Genomic DNA, 20,314 nt, shown 5'->3' with positions numbered 1-20,314 from the left:
TTAGCATGTAACTGGGAGATTAGCATGATGTTGATGTGAGGAATTAGCATGTAACTGGGAGATTAGCAGGATGTTAATGTGAGGAATTAGCATGTAACTGGTCACGGTAGTAGCTATGTTAAAGTCCGAGTTTACATATCAACAGAAGGATTTAGCATTGATGTAGCTGTGTTAATATGTTGGATTAGCAAGATGTTAAAGTCAGAAATTAGCATGTAACTGGGAGATTAGCATGATGTTAGTGTGAGGGATCAGCATGTGACTGGTCACGGAAGTAGCTATGTTAAAATCAGAGTTTACATATCAACAGAAGGATTTAGCATTGAAGTAGCTGTGTTAATGTGTTGGATTAGCAGGGTGTTAAAGTCCGAGTTTACATATCAACAGAACAATTTAGCATTGAAATAGCTGTGTTAATGTGTTGGATTAGCAGGATGTTAAAGGCAGAATGTTAGTGTGAGGGATTAGCATGCCGGTTTATTTTTTCCTTGTTTCAACGTTAGCACCACGGAAAGCGACGAGCTTTGTTCAGACGGACGAGTCCATCATTGTTCGGAACGGAGGAGGGGGGAGAGGGAGAAGCAGCCACGATGCGCTGGGTCTGCAATTATTTTGCAGTAGGGGGCGACAGTTGCGTCGCCGGCCCCAGTTGGCCGAGAGAGGCGTCACGTGACGAGTGGCTGTGGGGTCACACCAAGCCGCGCGAACATCGCCAGAGGACACATCGATCCGAGAATCGATGTCACACGTTGGAATCGCCCCGCCGCCGCCCGCTGCTGCCGCTGACGCTCGGCGATCCGCGCAGGCGTCGATTTTTAGCGACAGGATCGCGAATCGATTCCCTCCGGCGCTCCACGCCATCACGACGATGTTGACCACCGCCGCCTCCGCCGCCCGGCACGCGGCCAAGCGCCTGGGAGTCAATGGCGAAGGCAACGACCGCGTCCAGGCGGGCGCGATGGTGAGCGTCAGTGACGAGCGACTTGACGAGGTGTTTTTATAACGAGAAGATGTTTCTTTTACTCCTCCTCGCCCAGAGCCTCGTTGTGAGGCCTGGGCCAGAGGCTTCACTCAGGCGACGTGCCACCACCACCACCAGCCGTGTTTATATTATTTAACGTGATTGTTTAGCTTTGTAACTCGCAGATTCCAGTGCCGTTGCGAAGAGCTTCTCGTTGTTGGTGTTGGGGATGGACCACGCGGACCACAGCATCGCTAGGCTCTGCTTACGTTCAGTAAAACGCGTTTTGGTAAACGTGGATTTCGTGTTCGTTAACACCTTGGGCTATTTCCAGTGTAATTTTTTTATACGGCGTTTTCTCTTCTAAGGGTGGGTATTCTCTTTGCACTGAACTAAAATAATAAAAAAATATGAAACAATAAAAACATTACTCATTTTTCATATTCTTAGTTTTTTCGGTAAAGTCACGTTGAAGAGAAACAACAAAATAACAAAATATATATAAAACAATAAAAATTCTCACGAAGTTTCGACCATAACTCAAACGGTCATCATCAGGTGTGTCGGTTTGCATAAATTTATTTTGAAAACGTCATACTTATTTATTTATATAAAAAATAACGTTTGCGTCACGCGCAACGATTGGCTGTTTGCCAGGACTAGTCCATCTATTTTTTGAAAAGAGGAGGGGGGAGACGAAATTTGTTTTTATGTATGCTGTCTGAAAGCCACTGTAAGCGTGAACAATCAATCAAGAACTGAAATGATTTATCAAATCTTTCCAATGATTGCTAAGATAGAATCCATCTTCTCGGTTGAAATTGTCTCTGTGTTTGTATATGTGGATAGCCTCATGAACGAATCTCTCATGGAAGCCAGATGGCTTACAAAGAACCTCCGTCTTGGAAAAGTCAATGGCATGTGAGCCTACTGAATTAGAACAATGATCTGCTACGGCCGAGGTGTTGGTCCTACCGTGTTTAAGGTCTGCTTTATGTTCACGAATGCGGTCCGAGATATGGCGTTTGGTTTCTCCAATGTAACTACTACCACAGAGGCAACTTAGTTTGTAGACACCAGGGTATTGTATGTCCGGAATCACATCTTTTACAGACGGAACCAGATCACGGATTTTATGTAATGTGTTGAAACGGACCTGGATCTTGTGTTTATTCAAGATTTTGGAGATCTTTTTTGTGATCCCAGCAATGTAGGGTAAAGTGATGGTTTTGAAAGGCTCCTCAAGAGGGTTCTTCTTCATGGTTTGAGTGATAGCTTTGCGGATTGTATAGTCGGAGTAACCATTAGCCCTAAGAGCTTGGTGTACGTGCTTGAGTTCACTGCTTATGTGTTCCTGGTCGGATATGCATTGGGCTCTATGATACAGAGTCTTGATGAGAGAATTCTTCTGTGATGGATGGTGGTGGGAATCCGGTTTCAGATAAGCATCCGTATGGGTAGCTTTCCTGTAGACAGAGTGGCTCATTGAACCATCAGGTCTCTTTTTAATTAGGACATCCAAAAAAGGTATCTTGCCATCTATTTCGACTTCCATGGTAAATCTGATGGCTGGGTGTATGGAATTGATGTGGTCGAAGAATTGGTCTAGAGCAGGCCGGCCATGTGGCCAGATGACAAAAGTGTCATCCACGTACCTCTTCCATAAGGTTGGGCGCAGAGTGGCAGTCTGGATGGCGTCAGTCTCAAATTTCTCCATGAAAATGTTAGCTATAACTGGAGAAAGGGGGGAGCCCATTGGGGTGCCCTCAGTTTGTTTGTAGAAAGTTCCATTCCAAGTGAAGTATGTATTGGTTAAACAGTGTCTCACCAGGGGGGGTACCTCAGTGTTTAGTCCTTGATGAACCAAGTCTTCAATGATTGCAATGGTGTCAGGTACAGGAACCTTGGTGAATAAGGAAACTACATCAAAACTGACAAGCAGGTCGTCTGGGGACAGGGAAATACCCTTGATTGTTGATACCAGGTGAGTAGAATTTTGTACCGCAGAGGTGGTCTTTCCAGTGAAAGGACGCAGGATTTCAGACAAAAAACGAGCTAGTTTGTAGGTGGGGGAGCTGATAGTAGAGACTATGGGACGAAGAGGTGTATCAACTTTATGTATTTTTGGTAAGCCGTATAATCTTGGTGGCCTGGCAGCAGAAGGTTTCAATGAAAACTGTTTAGATTGATCAATTAATGCGGTTGAATCAGAAATTATTTTGTTGGTTTGTGTGACGAGGCTGTTGGTGGGATCTCTTTTTATTTTTGTATAACTACCATCGTCGAGTAATTCTTTAATTTTGTTGTTGTATTCTATTTTATCCATGATAACAGTAGCATTGCCTTTGTCAGCTGAGAGAACTACAATATCATTCCTCTTTTTTAATTTATATAATTCAAAACGCTCATTTTTGCTGAGGTTGCTAGCTGGCATCTTAGCGTTTTTGAGGGTTGCAGCGATTTCAGATCTTGCTACGTCTGCAGCGATGTGACCCAGGCCCCTGAGAGCAACGTCTACTTGGGCAATTATATAAACCGGATTCCCACCACCATCCATCACAGAAGAATTCTCTCATCAAGACTCTGTATCATAGAGCCCAATGCATATCCGACCAGGAACACATAAGCAGTGAACTCAAGCACGTACACCAAGCTCTTAGGGCTAATGGTTACTCCGACTATACAATCCGCAAAGCTATCACTCAAACCATGAAGAAGAACCCTCTTGAGGAGCCTTTCAAAACCATCACTTTACCCTACATTGCTGGGATCACAAAAAAGATCTCCAAAATCTTGAATAAACACAAGATCCAGGTCCGTTTCAACACATTACATAAAATCCGTGATCTGGTTCCGTCTGTAAAAGATGTGATTCCGGACATACAATACCCTGGTGTCTACAAACTAAGTTGCCTCTGTGGTAGTAGTTACATTGGAGAAACCAAACGCCATATCTCGGACCGCATTCGTGAACATAAAGCAGACCTTAAACACGGTAGGACCAACACCTCGGCCGTAGCAGATCATTGTTCTAATTCAGTAGGCTCACATGCCATTGACTTTTCCAAGACGGAGGTTCTTTGTAAGCCATCTGGCTTCCATGAGAGATTCGTTCATGAGGCTATCCACATATACAAACACAGAGACAATTTCAACCGAGAAGATGGATTCTATCTTAGCAATCATTGGAAAGATTTGATAAATCATTTCAGTTCTTGATTGATTGTTCACGCTTACAGTGGCTTTCAGACAGCATACATAAAAACAAATTTCGTCTCCCCCCTCCTCTTTTCAAAAAATAGATGGACTAGTCCTGGCAAACAGCCAATCGTTGCGCGTGACGCAAACGTTATTTTTTATATAAATAAATAAATATGCCGTTTTCTAAATAAATTTATGCAAACCGACACACCTGATGATGACCGTTTGAGTTATGGTCGAAACGTCGTGAGAATTTTTATTGTTTTATATATATTTTGTTATTTTGTTGTTTCTCTTCAACGTGACTTTACCGAAAAAACTAAGAATATGAATTACTGCAGTCACGAAAGCTTTAAATCAAAATTTAACATTACTCATTGTTTTTTTCAGTAAAGTCACGTATGTAGAAATACAATAAAATTATATTAAAACAAAAAACAATCACGACGTTTCGATCACAACGCAAGCGATCTTCATCAGGTGTCAAGAACAAATCACGGAGGTAAATACAGCAAAAGATGAGAGACGAGAATTCAACAAACCTGAAACAACATTATGTGAAGCACATCCAGTCAGGCCAACAACACAGACACTTCCTGGCGGACCACGAATAAAAACATTGCCTACCAGGAGAAATTCGTTCATGAGGCTATCCACATATACAAGCACAGAGACAATTTCAACCGAGAAGATGGATTCTGGCTTAACAATCATTGGAAGGATTTGATAAACCGTTTCGGGTCTTAATTGTTCACGCTTACGGTGGCTTTCAGACCGCATCCATTATTTTCGTCTCCCCCCTCCTCTTTTCAGAACATAGATGGACTGGTCCATCTGAACAAACTCTCAAATCGCTCTCCGTGGTGCTGACGTTAAAAAAAATGCCACTTTTCAAATTTTCTTGCTGTGGTTTTCACACCTGATGATGATTGCTTCTTGTGTTGCAGTCAAAACGTCGTGAGAATTGTATTGTTTTATATTTTTATTATTTTATTGTTTCCCTTCTACGTGGTGACTTTTCCGGAAGAACCAAGAATATTAATCCCTGCAGTCACGAAAGCTTTAAATCAAAAGTTAAAATACTAATTAAGTTAAAATACCGATATGTTAAATGTCCTACGCGATAGCGTCGTGGGGTAGCTCTTCGACCCTCCCCAATGTGATTAAAAACTTTGCGGAATAAAACTTTACAGCGTCTACAAAAGCGCACCTGGCGGTGGGGGATGCGAGTTCCAGAGTTTGTAACTCGAGGGCCGTTTAGATTTAAAGTTAAACTCGCGAACGTTCTTAGCTATTACTGAAATGATGGCACTGAGCTATGGCCATTTTTTGCCAAACGGATGCATATTTAAAAAGCCCTTTAATGCAAGTGTCTGCATCTGCTCCGATATCACTTGCCGGCGATGTTAGCCTTGGCTTTATTTTGGTGATTTTGAAAAAGTTTTATGGTTTGGCCATGATTGTTTTGTTGTAGTACGGAGTTAGACTGATGGCTTTAATCTTAGTTGTCTTGTGGTTGTTGTTGTTTGACTTGCATCCCACTGGGATTTTTGCACACAGCGTTGGTGTACGGTGCTATTTCAAGGATTATTTTGCTGTTTTTTCCTGGATTTTTTGTTTGCACAGTCACACAAAGTCACTTTAAGATGTTTTTATTGTTCATGTTTTTGTTTGTTGCGGTTGCACCCGATTCAAGAGCCAAATGGCTCACAGGGCTATACCAAATAAATGAAACTGAAAACTGTCTTCTCGGTATAGGAGGAAACAACAGCTTTGCACAATAGTCGTGTTGAGTTTGCTTCCTTGCCGACGTGCACAGGACACGTTTGAGGACCCACACAAGCCCCCACCGTCGGCTGTGGTTCACGTGCGGGGACTCTCGGACACAGCCCTCGAGTCGGACCTCGTGGAGGCCGTGCGGTACTTTGGCCTAGTCAGGTGACCAGTCGGTGGTGACCGTTGCCCGCATGGGGAAGAAAGCTGTATTATTATTATTGTTGTTTACCGAAAACACCAAAGATTAATTCCTGCAGTCACGAAAGCTTTGAACCAAGTTTAAACCGCCTCTACGGGGAGGTATAAGGTCTGTATCTTTGTGTCTGTCTTTGTGTTGTCTTGTGTTGTCTCTGCTTGTGTATCTGCCTTTGTGTCTGTGCTTGGATTTGTTTCTCTGTGCTGTCTCTGCCTGTGTGTCGGTCTTGGTGCTTCCGAATGTTTGCTGCCGTGCTCCACTTTGCTCTATGCATACCTCATGCTAAAATGTCCCATTGTCTCTCAGCCTTGCCTTCTCATGCTAAAATGTCCCATTGTCTCTCAGCCTTGCCTTCTCATGCTAATATGTCCCATTGTCTCTCAGCCTTGCCTTCTCTGCCTATTTAAGGCGACTTCACTGTGTGCTTGTACCTGTGCTGGTCCGCTGTACTTGAATGTCTATGTGTGTGTGTGCCGTCTGTATCTTAAATTTCATACTTAACTTGCAATTTAGCAATCTTTGAAATAACGTAATCAACCAGGCTTTGCGTTAATTGTGTTTTGACCGACCGTCTGTGTTGCTTTATTTGGTTTCCAAATTCTGCTAAACTCTTGTCTGTTTGGTATGCTTCTCTCTCTATGTCCCCTATTGTGTCGGTGTTAGTTCCCCCCTACTTGGGTGTCTGTATATACATCTGGGGTTATGTGTTTCCCCTCTCTCTTAAATTTAGCTCTTCTGTACCTGATGATGGTTGCTTGTGTTGCAACCGAAACGTACGCTATTATGTAATTTTATTAATTCTTATTTATACGTGACTTTACCGAAAAAAAACAAAGATTATTGTTGTTATTATAGTTATTATTGTTATTGGTGTTGTTATTATTGTTATTATTGTTGTGGTGGTGGTGTTTGCGGACGTGGAGTGAACGTAGACCTTGGAAATTCGAGTATTACCGATTTTCGGTTCAATAACTCAAGAAATTGCATAACACAAAAATACTCGATGGTTCTTAAGCACGGGGTGGGAGATGCCCTTTCTGGGGGTGCAAGACGTGCCAGATTATTTTTTAACAAGGTAAATCCATCGAAACACATTGAGCACGGGCACGTACGCACCGCTACTTTGTTCCATCAAACCTCTAAATTAATAAACATTGTACGTTTTAAAAAAAATATTGAGAACCAAAGGGGGGGTGGCAAGGCTGCAGGTTAAAGCTCAAGAACCACTTACGTAAATAAAAAGTCGTGGCCGCGTGTGGCGGTGGACGAGAGGGCGCGGCGTTGCCCACGTCACGGCGTGATCGGCGACGCCGTGCGTGGCTTACTCGGGGCCTTGCCAGCCTGAAGTGACCAACCAAAAACCACTTCATCTTCTTTGGGGTTCTTTCGGTAAAGTCACCACCGCGTAGAATGAGAATAAAATAATAAATTAATAAAAATAACACGATAAAATTCTCACGACGTTTCGGGCCACAACACAAGTGGCCTTCATCAGGTGAAGGGACGAGACTGCCAAACTGAAATGGGACAGTCTCGTCCCTTCACCTGATGAAGGCGACTTGTGTTGTGGCCGAAACGTGAGAATTTTATTGTGTTTTTTTATTATTTTATTATTTTATTCTCATTCTACGTGACTATACCGAAAGAACCAAAGAAGATGAATGCTTGCAGTCACGAAAGCTTTAAATGGAAACAAAAACCGTTTGTTTTTCAATTTCCCCAAGTCACGAATTCCCTCCGAATTAAAGTGCCGCTGCTGCTTTTGTTGTGCCGTCTGACAAAAGCGGCACACGTTCAACTGTGATTAGTAACCGTGTTAAAAATTAATATCTCGTATTGAAATGGTGCACACACGTACCTTGTTTATGTACGTTTGAAGAGGCTTCGTTTGTCAGGTGATACATCGACAGAAGAAGACTACATTACCCTCAAGATGTATTTTAAATATAATTATATTCTTACAGTACATTCAATTCCAACGTACTACACTGCCAAACTGAAATGGGACGTGGCATCTAACCTGCATCAAACCAGTCTCCACTCCGTTGCATGCATTGAAACATTTCTTGAGATCAAATGAGGTGACTTGGAGCAGACCAACCTCGTGTTTAACATTAACAACAACAGGCATGCGTTTTAAAGTCGGCCACATCTTTGAATAACGGCACTCGTTTGAATCGCTCCCTCCGTGCAGCTACGTGGTGATGATACCCAAGACGCGGCAGGCGCTGGTGGAGTTTGAAGACCCGGAGAGCTCCCGCAGCTGCGTCGACTACTCGTCCAAGGGCTCCGTCTACGTGTGCGGGCAGCCGGCCTACTTTAACTTCTCTACCAGCCAGAAGCTTTGGCGCCCTGGCGTCCCGGGGGACAACGGCAACAGCAACCACATCCTGCTCTTCACCATTCTCAACCCCATCTACCCCATCACCACGGTGGGCATTGTTACACTTACAGCAGCTGGACATTAATGTGTGAATAGTTTGTCGGGTGTGCCACGCACACACGCGCATGTTTCATTTATACGAGTGAAATTATGTCCGTTTTGGATTACAGTGAATGGCTTTGCTAAGGAAATTACATTGATCCTTTGGTTCATTTGAGGCAATTGAAGTCGTGTTTTTTGTTTGTGCTTTGAAGTCTACCAATGGCATTGAATAAAAAACAATATATAGACCTAATGTTGATTTTGGAAAGCGTTGATGTCCTGTATGGCTCGATCTTAAAAATTCACTGGAAAAAAAGCTTTTCAAATTTACTTGGTAATGCGTGCAAAATCACCTCGCTGCGTTTGTGTGCTCCATGTGGTCCTGCAGGATGTGCTTTACAACATTTGCAAACCATTTGGGCCTCTGCAACGCATTGTTATCTTCAGGAAGAATGGCCTGCAGGCCTTTGTGGAATATCCTTTCAACGAGATGCATAACCGTAACGATATGTCTGCCATTCACGTAATTTTACGTGTTATTTTGGAGATGCTAAATGTATTGTTTTTAAAATGAAATGGTCGTGTTTTCCTTAATTTTTGGCCACGTTTGTTTCGGTTGAGAGCGCCGAGAGAGCGAACTCATCTCTGAATGGAGCGGACATCTATTCGGGCTGCTGTACTCTTATAGTGGACTATGCAAGGGCAAGTACAACCGATACTTTGTACATTCACAAGTGTGTGCACCACAACCTGGGTTTTTTCACCCGCAGACCAAAGATTTCATTTAATATTATGAATTGACCACTTTGGTGAGCAAATAATGCTGAATACACACGGCAATTCATTGCTAGATGAGGGCTTCTGCACTCGATGCCTGTTGTGGGGGTTATTTGACTTGTGTGCGGGGTAAAGGAGTGTAGCATATATTGTGGCAGCATAGAAATACAATGCACCCAATGGATTTTACAGCTGCCCACCACACAGCCCCACAACCTACAACAACCCATTGTGCATGACGGGCATCCTTGCCGTTGTCTAAAGTCAAACTTTTCCCAATTGATATTACCGTGTGAGGGTGGTTCTCATCTGAGCCAGTGCCCTGAGCCAGTTAATGGAAAATTCGCATCCAGTGGGAAGGGTAGAGTTGGTTTTTAATTCGATTTTATTTGGTGACGGGTGATTAACATTCAGCCATAGGCTGCTTTGCGAGACCTGCAGAGTACCTGAGGGGAGATGTTACATTGTTAGCAGGAAATAAAATTACAGAACAGTAATAACGAATGCATCATTTTCATAACGGGGTTATGGCACTTCAACATTTTTGAGGTATATGATCAAGGCTAACGCTTTACAGTACACGAGGAACACTGCGAATAAATAATACCGAGTTAGGCAGAGCATGCCAAACTTATGTGCGATTAAACAAGTTTGGAATTTAAATAGGCCACCGAGGGATAGCGATTTTTATCTGCAAACACGAAGGGAGCTTGTTCCAACGAAGAGGGATAATCAACACGTGATCTTAAAAAAAAAAACTGGTGGCAGAAGGCCACTGTTTTCCCACAACTCCGATAAGCACGCTTTTGCTACGTACGGTGCGAAAGTTTAGCTTATCGTTGACTTGCTACGTGTGGCAGCTCTTATTCATTCATCTTCCAGGAGGTTAAGGGTTGCGTTAAGTACCTCGGCTTTACCGCAAGTTGCGTGCCGTAATTGTCTCGGGGGTAATGACCGCTTAATAATTATTATGCTTGTAAATTTTAAATGGTTCTAAAGTTTCGATTTAAAGCTTTCGTGACTGCAAGGATTCATCTTCTTTGGTTCTTTCGGTAAAGTCACCACGTAGAAAGAAAATAAAATAATAAAATAAAACAATAAAATTATCACGACGTTTCGGCCACAACACAAGGTCGGGACGACAGGTTTGTTCCTTTCACCTGAAGAAGGCCACTTGTGTTGTGGCCGAAACGTCGTGAGAATTTTATTGTTTTATTTTATTATTTTATCCTCATTCTACGTGGTGACTTTACCGAAAGAACCAAAGAAGGTTCTAAAGTTATATAATTTTTTCCCAGCATCTATGCCCTATATGCTGGCCACGAATAATGTTTATCTTTTCCCCCTGCTGTGTCCTCTTTACAGGCGACACGTCTGAATGTGTTTAAAAATGACTCTGAGACCTGGAACTTCACCAACCCTGGCCTCAAGCAAGGTAAGACCAATATTGAGCATATCAGAGCCGCGCTCTCTCGACAGCTGGTGGTGGTGAGCCCTCGGGTGTGTGGGGGGGGGGTGACGTTTTTAACGCAAGGGCTGGGGGGTGTGCACGGCGTGATGAAACAGGCATTGACTTTCTGTACGCGGCCGGCTTTGCCGTGTTATACTTGAAGATCAGTGGCCAAGTAGAGGGGGAAGTTTGGAGCGTTCTCAAGAGGATAATGCAGCTTCTGCACTTGAGATTTTGGTTGCAGAAAAATGTCACACCTGCAGACACTTGGTTGTCTTGAAGCACATTGGTGTACTGTTTACAATCTACAGAACTTGGTCGTTGTCACAGGAAGTTATTTGAAACGCCATTCCCCTCTTTTGTATCAATCATGCAATCACTGCAATTGTGTAGAGCTGGTCAAGGTTATTTTCGTTTATACCTATCTTCTCCATATATATAAAAGGCAAAGTTGTGAATATGTGTGTCTGTTCAAAATGTTTAGCGTACTTCCCGACATGCAACAAACTGGAAATTTGCCATGTGGGTACTTTCCAGACTGTACACCGTGCAAACATTACACAAATACACTTTTGTTTTTTGGGGGGGGGGGAGCTCGATAATGCATTTATTTTTTGCACGGCAAGTGAGCTGTGACGTCAAATCTGTCACGTGACCCGTAGTGTAGCGGTTAGCGCTACGCTGCGCTACGAACCCGGCGACCCAAGTTCGATTCCCGCTCACCGCCACCACCGGTGACGATTATTTTAACCGGTCCTGGGCCTCCCCTAGGTCGACTCAGCCTCAAACGAGTAACTGCTGTGGTGTGTGAACATCGCCACTGGGGAGACAAAGGCGGCCGGGCGTGGTGGATCCAAGTCCCGGGCGAAGCCGGGTAGTAACAGCTAGCGCAACATATAACTAAATAATCTTTGTGTTTTTTTAGCCCATGCTAAGCTTGCGTAGTTTACTCTGGGCAGATTGGTTTTAAACTCGTGCCCGTGTACTTTGTTTTTTCTAGTTTACCCTTCAGAACAATTTGGCAGTATAAGTGAATGTTGTGAAGAACAGGATTCACAAGGAGGCATGTGGCTGCTGGAGTGTTCAATAATCCATTGGATTAATTTTTTTGTTACCATTAAAGCTGTTGCCCTGGTACTGGACATGCGATAGATATTGCCATTAAGTTGGTGGCGTTTTAGATTTTGATCAGCTTTGAAGATTTTCCCAACGTCAAGTGCATGTGGCCCATAGGCGGGTACTCGGTTGTTCGGGGTGTATCAAGGCTGGGCATTTTTACACTACAGTGTAAAACCTTGCATTGCGAGCATAATTCGTTCCGGGAACGTGTTTGTAATCCAAAGCGCTCGTACATCAAAGCACTCGTCTATCAGTTGTGTGATCACGTGACTCACGGAGTACAAAGTGTGTCTACACGTACACTGCTCGTATTGCAAGACCTCGCTCGTTTATCAAGTTAATATTTATTTTCAATTTTAGCTCGTCTTGCAAAACACTTGCAGACCAAGTTACTCGCAATCCAAGGTTTTACTTTTATATTTAGATTTACCAGGGTGTGTGTCTGTTGGATCAGAAGTAGGTGCCAACTTTCACTGGCATATTTGAGGTGGACATTGCACGTTGCGTTTTTATATTTTGTAGGGTTGAGAAACCTTGACTGCATTATGTGGTGTCTGGATACTAAGCGGAGAAGCTTAGAGGATGTCAGAAAAGCCGATATTTACGATTGAAAATATCACTTATTATAAAGTAACCCTTTTAATTTGGTACGATTGAGCCTGAACAGGAAAATGGTATCTTTGTCCCGAGTACATTGTGTGTACGCACAGATATTAGTTTCCGAAGAGGTAAGTCTCGCCACTTTATCAAGGGAGCTTCAGGGACACGGTGCGGTTTGATTTAATCGCCAAATTTCCGTAAACGCTTCGAAGAGTATTTTCCTCACTCCCAACATCAACGCTACAAGGAGCATCTGCGAGCATTGCCGCACACAAGCACACGAGGCAATTTGCAAGCAACACACGAGCAATCAAGCGCCCGGCAGCCAACAGCCACCGACGTGAACGGCGACGACACGAACGGCGACATTGGCGACATCCTCGTCGGCACTTGGGAGGCACCGGGGACCAAGCAACCAACACGCCGCCACCGCTGTGACACGCACGGCCGACCCGCGCCCCCCACGCCTGCAGCGCCACGTCACGGAACACTCGGCGCAGCACGCCGCGTCCGCTGCACCGCAACCGCCACGTGCCGCTTGGCAGAGGCCATCGGATAACCCGCGTCCAGCCGCAGGCACCGGGGGACACGGCGCTGACAGACCGGCAAAGCACCGGAACCGCCGCGAAGAAGCCGGGAGCGACGAAAGCCCGCATTCACCGCGAACGGGACTTGGAAATAAGCCGAACGGAACGCGTGCCGATGCGTTTGGGGCTTAAAATCGCTCCGTTGGTGAGAATTTACCTCCACGCTCGTACGTTTAGACTGCCTTGCTAAAGTTTTGTTTGCAAACGAGGATTTTGACATTGCAGATGCCAGACACAACGCATTTCGCATCGGTTTATAAGCGGCGATCTTTTTCATTTTAAAGGTTCGTAAGGCCCCGTCGCCCACTTCAAGCGTCCCAATTTTAAGCCCCAAACCAAAAAGGGTCGCCGGAGAGCGAGAGGTGCGGTGGCACGGACAACGCGGGGGGGTGCATTTGTGCCAAGCGTGACTGCTGTTGGCGCAGGAAAGAAGGCGCCGGCCTTTCTGTTGCATCCTCCTCGCGATGGGTCGTCAGCCGCCGCCCGACTCTGGGCAACTTTGTGTTCCCGTCGAAGCGTAGACTGGGTAAGAAATGAGCGGGCATCGCAGGCGGCAACCACGGACACTCGCTGACGCCGCACCTCGGAACAATTTGTCGCGTGCATCTGTACACCTCCAATAAATTTTGTTTTTTCTTCTTCTTGCGATGAGCGTTTCTTTACGCGCTGTATTTTGTATGGTGCTCGTTATTTATGTTGCGCCGTGTGAAATCTGCATTTTAAAAAATACCGCCAATTGTTTTTATCGACAGACGCAGCGCGCCCCCGTGTGGAGTGTGCCCGGAATTTCTTAATGTGTTGGTCATGTGAATGTTCTGGGTGCAGAATGCATTTTTTGGATTGTCCTTATTTTGTGCAGCAATGAGCGCTTATGTTTCCCGTGGGTGAATTTGGTGATCGTTTTTTTGTTGTTTTCAGAGGACAATGCAATGATGCCAGCGAAGCAAACGTCTCTCCTTGGCGACCATCCCAAAGCACACGCTTGCGGTGGTGGCGACTGTGGAGGTAATCCCCTTGTTGCGAATGCTATAATTTCGGTTTCCTTCAGCTTGCTGTCAGATTGAAAGAACCTGCTGCCTGTTGAGAACATTTCTTATTTGGAATTAGTGTTAAGGTGCATCCTAAAAACCTTTTTTTGCAATTAACAATTGCAACTTATGAGTTGCTTTGTGTTTTAAGAGACGATATTTCCAATAGCTATCAGATGTATTGGGTATTTAAAACAAGCTATGCTGAATAAGAGCTCTAGCTTGGTGGCCCTCAACCTAAAATAAAAACTAGTTTAGTCTATTCCCTAGGCAACTGAGTCTTCTGGACCAATGTTTTCCAGTGTCTCCAAGGAGTAGAGTGGTGATTCCTGGGTTACCTGACCTTATAGGAAAGGGCACACATGTGTAAGATGATGGTTGTCATAAATCTGTTTTTCAGAGAAGTTTAGAGAGTTTCAGCTAGTTCACGATGCGTTTCCCCCTCTTGTGTGTTTGCGTCACAGGCCACCAGCAGCCACCACCACCGGGCGTCGACTACGGATCTGGCGGTGACGGCATGGGCGGTGGGGGAGGAATGGGCATGGGAGTAGGCATGGGCAACCAGGTTGGGCCCCAGGGTGGTACCCAGGGCCAGCACGTGCAGGCCATGATGAACCAGCAGGCCGACAACAAGGTCCTCATTGTGTACGACTTGGACGCCGAACGCTTCAACTGCGACCGCGTGTTTAACATCCTCTGCCTCTTCGGCGACGTGGAGAAGGTGCCTTCGCTGGGTGTTGCGCGCACCTGCTTTGAAATGAGTCCCCGTTTTTTTTCTTCCAAAGGTTCAACCGCGGTGCAATGCGTACGCACGCGTGTGGTGCACGTCGTGCGCTGATCGTGTTATATAAAGTGGGAGATTCACACGACCAAATTTGTTCACCGATTGACAACATACACATTTGGTAATTTTCTTTACAAAAATGTACCCAATGCGAAGTGTTCTTTGTGCATGTTTTCTAATGGCCCCTCGGCCAACACTTCACATTTCAACAATGCGTTACAACGAAACTTGTAGATATTTTCGTGCAAGATTGCGCGATGCTGAACCATCTTACGGGTTGTTATTTTTGTAGGTTAAGTTCCTGAAGAGCAAGCCGGGAGCCGCCATGGTCGAGATGGGAGATCAGTACGCCGTGCACAGGGCGGTTTTTCACCTCAATATGTCTCAGATCTTTGGAAATAAAATCAACCTCTGGTGAGCCTTTTTGTCCCCGTGTTAAATTGGTAAATGTAACTCGTCATATCCTGTTAATGTAATTGGATACTGCTTTCCATTTAGAGAAGACAACTTTAGTAAATATTTAGTGCAAGTGACTAAATTTTAGGACGGTGAAAAAGAGAGCTGATGAATACCGTGAACGAAACACTCGTCACAGCTCATGAGGACCCCGGTGACTTGCTTTCCAGAGCCTTTATTGAAGTGGCGAACATGAAATTTGGATTCTAGATTTGAAGCTTTACGGGGAGGGCCTTTATTGAAATAGCGAACGTGAAATTTGGATTCTAGATTTGAAGCTCTACGGGGAGGGCTTTCACCTATCTGTTAGAGCTTTCAACAGACAACGGGACAAGAAGTCAAAGCTCATCGAGACGCTGACCTTCCTCAAAAGATGCCGCGACAACAAGCTTAAAGGACGCGACCTGGGCTTGCTGTCTTCACTCCAACGCTGTCCTCTGGACAGTCCGGTCCCTTCACCTGATGAAGGCCACTTGTGTTGTGGCCGAAACGTCGTGATTTTTTGTTATTTTATTTTTTACCCACGTGACTTTACCGAATCGAACCAAAGAGCACGTGAAATTTGGAACGTGATAAAATAAAAACTAAAAACAGTTTCTTCGCGCTATTCCCTCCCTTCCGCCCTCGTCTCGGCAGCGTGTCGAGGCAGCGGTCGATTGTGCCGGGCCAGGCGTTCGAGCTGCCGGACGGCACCGACAGCTACAGGGACTACGCAGGTTCTCACAACCACCGCTACGCCAACAGCGAGAAGGCGGCGAAGAACCGCAACCAGCGTCCCACCGCGGTGCTGCACTTCTTCAACGCGCCCACGGACATCACGGCCGAGATGTTCGCGCAGGTCCGTGCCCCCGCCGCCCCTTCAGCCTGCTGCCAGCAGCACAGAAGGGGAGCGCGTTCGGTTTCTTTAAAAGTTTTCCCAGGTAAAGCTTTTATAAATATTCAAGTCCAAAGTTTGCACGTGAAACAATCGTGGGTTTTTAAGATGAGCCTATTGATGTTGTGGAGTTTGTGGTGGCCAATGACACGTTTCCTGTGACGGGACAAATGTAAAATGGTGTAATGTAGTTTCCTTTCAGCGGTTAAAACATAAGATGTATAAATAATGCAGTCGATGTTCCAAAGGGACTTTTTTGTTACAGACTAGACAACACCTCGCGTTAATTTGTCCTGTTTAATACATTACGATTCATATTCATTCGTATTCGAAAGGTTTACATTTCAGTCTTTGGACATTGTTTCTGCAAATGGTTGCATTCCCCCTGAGTCTATGCTTGGTGTTCACAATAATCTGAGCACTTTAAAAGACTGCTCCAAAGCTGGCGAATGTAAATTTAAAAATGGACAACGGGATTTGTGCCTGCAATTAAAATGACATCTCCCGAATGCTTTACCGGTGCACGTTAACTGTTACCAACTATAACGTGAACGCCGCCCGTTCTGTCCCCGCAGCTGTGCGACGAAATGTCGATTGCGAAGCCCCGCTCTTTCAAAGTGTTTTCTGGAAAAAGTAAGTCCCGCAAAGTATGTTTATTATTTATCTTACGTGTCATGGCACAGAATAAATCGTATACTGTATTCTCCATGCAATCGTCGCTTGATTTACAGCACGACGCCAGATGATCTGCAACGTGTGCTATGAGGCCATGCTCAAGAAACCCTGTGAGAAATTCTCTCCCGAGAGCAATCCTTGCTATTCACTCGCGCCCAAGCTGACTGAAGCGTGTTAGCGTAGCCAAGGCATCGGACTGAAGCCTTCCTGCTGCAGAAATTCACCGACGACTGACACCATCCTTTAAACACGGCAAAGGGTTTCATATTCTTGGTTCTTTAGGTAAAGTCACGTAGAAGGGAAACAACAAAATAATAAATATATACAAACACAGACAATTTCAACCGAGAAGATGGATTCTGGCTTAGCAATCATTGGAAGGATTTGATAAACCATTTCGGGTCTTAATTGATTGTTCACGCTTACGGTGGCTTTCAGACCGCATCCATTATTTTCGTCTCCCCCCTCCTCTTTTCAGAACATAGATGGACTCGTCCATCTGAACAACTGCCAAATCGCTCTCCGTGGTGCTAACGTTAAAAATAACCGCCACTTTTTTCAAATTTTCTTGCTGTGGTTTTCACACCTGATGATGATTGCTTGTGTTGCAGTCGAAACGTCGTGAGAATTTTATTGTTTTATATTTTTATTATTTTATTGTTTCCCTTCTACGTGGTGGTGACTTTACCGAAAGAACCAAGAATATGAATCCCTGCAGTCACGAAAGCTTTAAATCAAAATGGTGAAGGGTGTTGCGTTTTACACGACCCAAATGACTCCATGAGCAACGGTCCGTCCACGTGTCCAGCCGATAGGAGCGTGTCCGGCCTGACGGAGTGGGAGACCAAGAACGATGCCATGGAGGCTCTGGCGTGCATTAACCATCACCCCCTGAAGAACGCAAGTAAGTTGTGGGGTGTTGGCCATTTGTGTTGGTGCGATGACATTGAAGCGGTGCTGCATTATCGGCAAATCTTTGGTCGCACGCTCTGTTGAGCACCTAATGTTCAGATTTGGGGGGGGGCGCTTGTTATTACCATAGCACCATCTGTGTACACTGGCTGCCTAGCAGCCTTGGGTGAAATTGCAGGAAGTGAAAGCAGTTGTAGATTGTTGTATTATATATTAACAGGTTGTTATTTATGGGCGATTTGGATTTCGTTGTTGTTTGCATATACAGAATGGAATTGAAAGTTGACATAGCCAAGCACTTTCACTTATCACAACTCAACGTTATCTTAGCTCCCTGAACGAGTTTGTCGACATCGACAAAGACCCTCCTAAGAATCGCTTCATTGTTTTAAGTTTTTGTGTGCTCCAGTGAAGATGTCATGTGGCTCCCCTGTTTTTATTTTCTCAGATGTTCCATACTTCTACACCCTCAAACTGTGCTTCTCCACTGCCCAGCCTTCATAGAAGACAACTCAACATGTTTCATGCCGTATTGAACGTCGGTGTCAACATCATTGTCACTTTGTGTATTATTTGTGAATGTCCCATCACTCTTGTTGAAAGTTAACCGTGGGTATAGGTCGAAAGTGCAATTTGACGCGTTTACATTTTAGTTGTCATTTTTTGGAGGATTAATTTAGATTTCTATATTGACTGCACCGAAAGATTTTAAAGGTCGCAGTGGAAATGAAGAATGTTGAAATTAAAATAATTATGGTTAGTCTCCTTAACCTGCCGAGTTTGTCTGCCGTGTGCATTGCCATTTTGTCCATGAGCCCCAAACCAGATTTCACTTGGCAGTCCTCGGGTGCCGTAACTTTAGCGGCTCCAATTAATTTACAATTTGGGGGGGTTCTCAACTTGCTCATAGCCAAAGTTTTTGCTCCCACCACGAGTGATGCTCCTTTCTTGCTGTAGCCCATGGCACTAATATTGCCCATTTAATTTCATAACGGAGAGCTCTGAAATAAATGCCAAAGAGACCCTTTTGGGGGGGGGCTGGTAAAAATATACCCCGACTCATTGACAATCCCATTGAAAAACATGGGTTGGCATTCTGTACAGTGCGTGTATTTAGCAGGTTAATACGCTTGCAAATATAAACCCCAAGAGAAAATAGAACAGTGTTTGAAAATAAAAGCATGGAGAGATGCATGTTTGACATCGAACTGGAATCGATTGAACATGAGCTTGGAGACATGAAGGAAGTTGGGCATAGGGTAGGTGAGTGACTGAGTGAATGAGTGACTGAGTGTGTGGGTGGCTAGGTGAGTGACTGAGTGTGTGGGTGGGTGGCTAGGTGAGTGACGGAGTGAATGAGTGACTGAGTGTGTGGGTGGCTAGGTGAGTGACTGAGTGAATGAGTGACTGTGTGGGTGGCTAGGTGAGTGACTGCATGAATGAGTGACTGTGTGGGTGGCTAGGTGAGTGACTGTGGGTGGCTAGGTGAGTGACTAAGTGTGTGGGTGGCTAGGTGAGTGACTGAGTGAATGAGTGACTGAGTGTGTGGGTGGCTAGGTTAGTGTGTGAATGAGTGTGTGGGTAGCTAGGTGAGTGAATGAGTGACTGTGTGGGTGGCTAGGTGAGTGAGTGACTGAGTGTGTGGGTGGCTATGTGAGTGAATGAGTGACAGTGTCTGGGTGGCTAGGTGAGTGTGTGTGTGGGTGGCTAGGTGAGTGACTGTGTGGGTGGCTAGGTGAGCAACTGTGTGTGTGGGTGGCTAGGTGAGTGAGTGACTGAGTGTGTGGGTGTCTAGGTGAGTGAGTGAATGAGTGACTGAGTGTGTGGGTGGCTAGGTGAGTGAGTGACTGAGTGTGTGGGTGGCTAGGTGAGTAACTGTGTGTCTGTGTGGGTGGCTAGGTGAGTGAGTGACTGAGTGTGTGGGTGGCTAGGTGAGTGACTGTGTGTGTGTGGGTGGCTAGGTGAGTGAGTGACTGAGTGTGTGGGTGGCTAGGTGAGTGAGTGACTGAGTGTGTGGGTGGCTAGGTGAGTGACTGTGGGTCTGTGTGGGTGACTTATCAGGGACGGGTCCCGTGTGGCCAGTGGTCGAGACCTGTACCTTGGCTGGGTCAGGTCAGACTAGCCTCCCCAAGGACCCCCTTAGCCGGAGGACCCCGAGACCCTAGCCCAGGAATAGGGCGAGTTAGACCGAAGCCGTACCTCCTCAGCTAGCAGCCGGTGAAGGGGCCGTTACCCCTTCAAGTAGAAGGCTGTATTGTATTGTTAAGCACCTTTGTAATAAATAAGCGTTGCCTCTACCGATTCGTCTCTACGCCGTCTTAAAGAACCCATTACACATGTACAGGCATAGCTCTTACGTCTTTAACCATTGAACTTGTTTTAAATATATATAAAATGCTCTAAACATTTATCATGTGCACAGTATTGTAATATAGGCGGGTACTGATACCCCAATGAAGTAGTGCTCATATTTGGTCAGAGGAAAACCAATGC

General features: G+C 45.1%; 1 protein-coding gene across 1 annotated transcript; it reads left to right on the top strand.

The window, feature by feature from the left end:
* Positions 1 to 356: 356 nt before the first annotated feature.
* On the top strand, positions 357 to 20,118 carry LOC142918269 (heterogeneous nuclear ribonucleoprotein L-like). Its single transcript, XM_076062408.1, has 13 exons — positions 357 to 991; positions 5,982 to 6,100; positions 8,329 to 8,566; positions 8,948 to 9,033; positions 9,165 to 9,313; positions 13,421 to 13,618; positions 14,011 to 14,097; positions 14,585 to 14,841; positions 15,197 to 15,318; positions 15,997 to 16,198; positions 16,810 to 16,867; positions 17,718 to 17,813; positions 18,270 to 20,118. Exons 1-13 carry the CDS (start codon positions 740 to 742, stop codon positions 18,323 to 18,325), a joined length of 1,920 nt encoding a protein of 639 aa, XP_075918523.1. The 5' UTR covers positions 357 to 739; the 3' UTR covers positions 18,326 to 20,118.
* The last annotated feature ends 196 nt before the right edge of the window (positions 20,119 to 20,314 follow it).

The sequence above is a fragment of the Petromyzon marinus genome, unplaced genomic scaffold (assembly GCF_048934315.1).
Source record: "Petromyzon marinus isolate PM22_M1 ecotype Great Lakes invasive population unplaced genomic scaffold, UKy_Petmar_22M1.pri1.0 PM_G_Scaffold_6, whole genome shotgun sequence".
Classification (NCBI taxonomy): domain Eukaryota; kingdom Metazoa; phylum Chordata; class Hyperoartia; order Petromyzontiformes; family Petromyzontidae; genus Petromyzon; species Petromyzon marinus.
The sequence above is the reverse complement of the archived record's forward strand: the minus strand, read 5'-3'. Positions and strand labels throughout refer to the sequence as shown.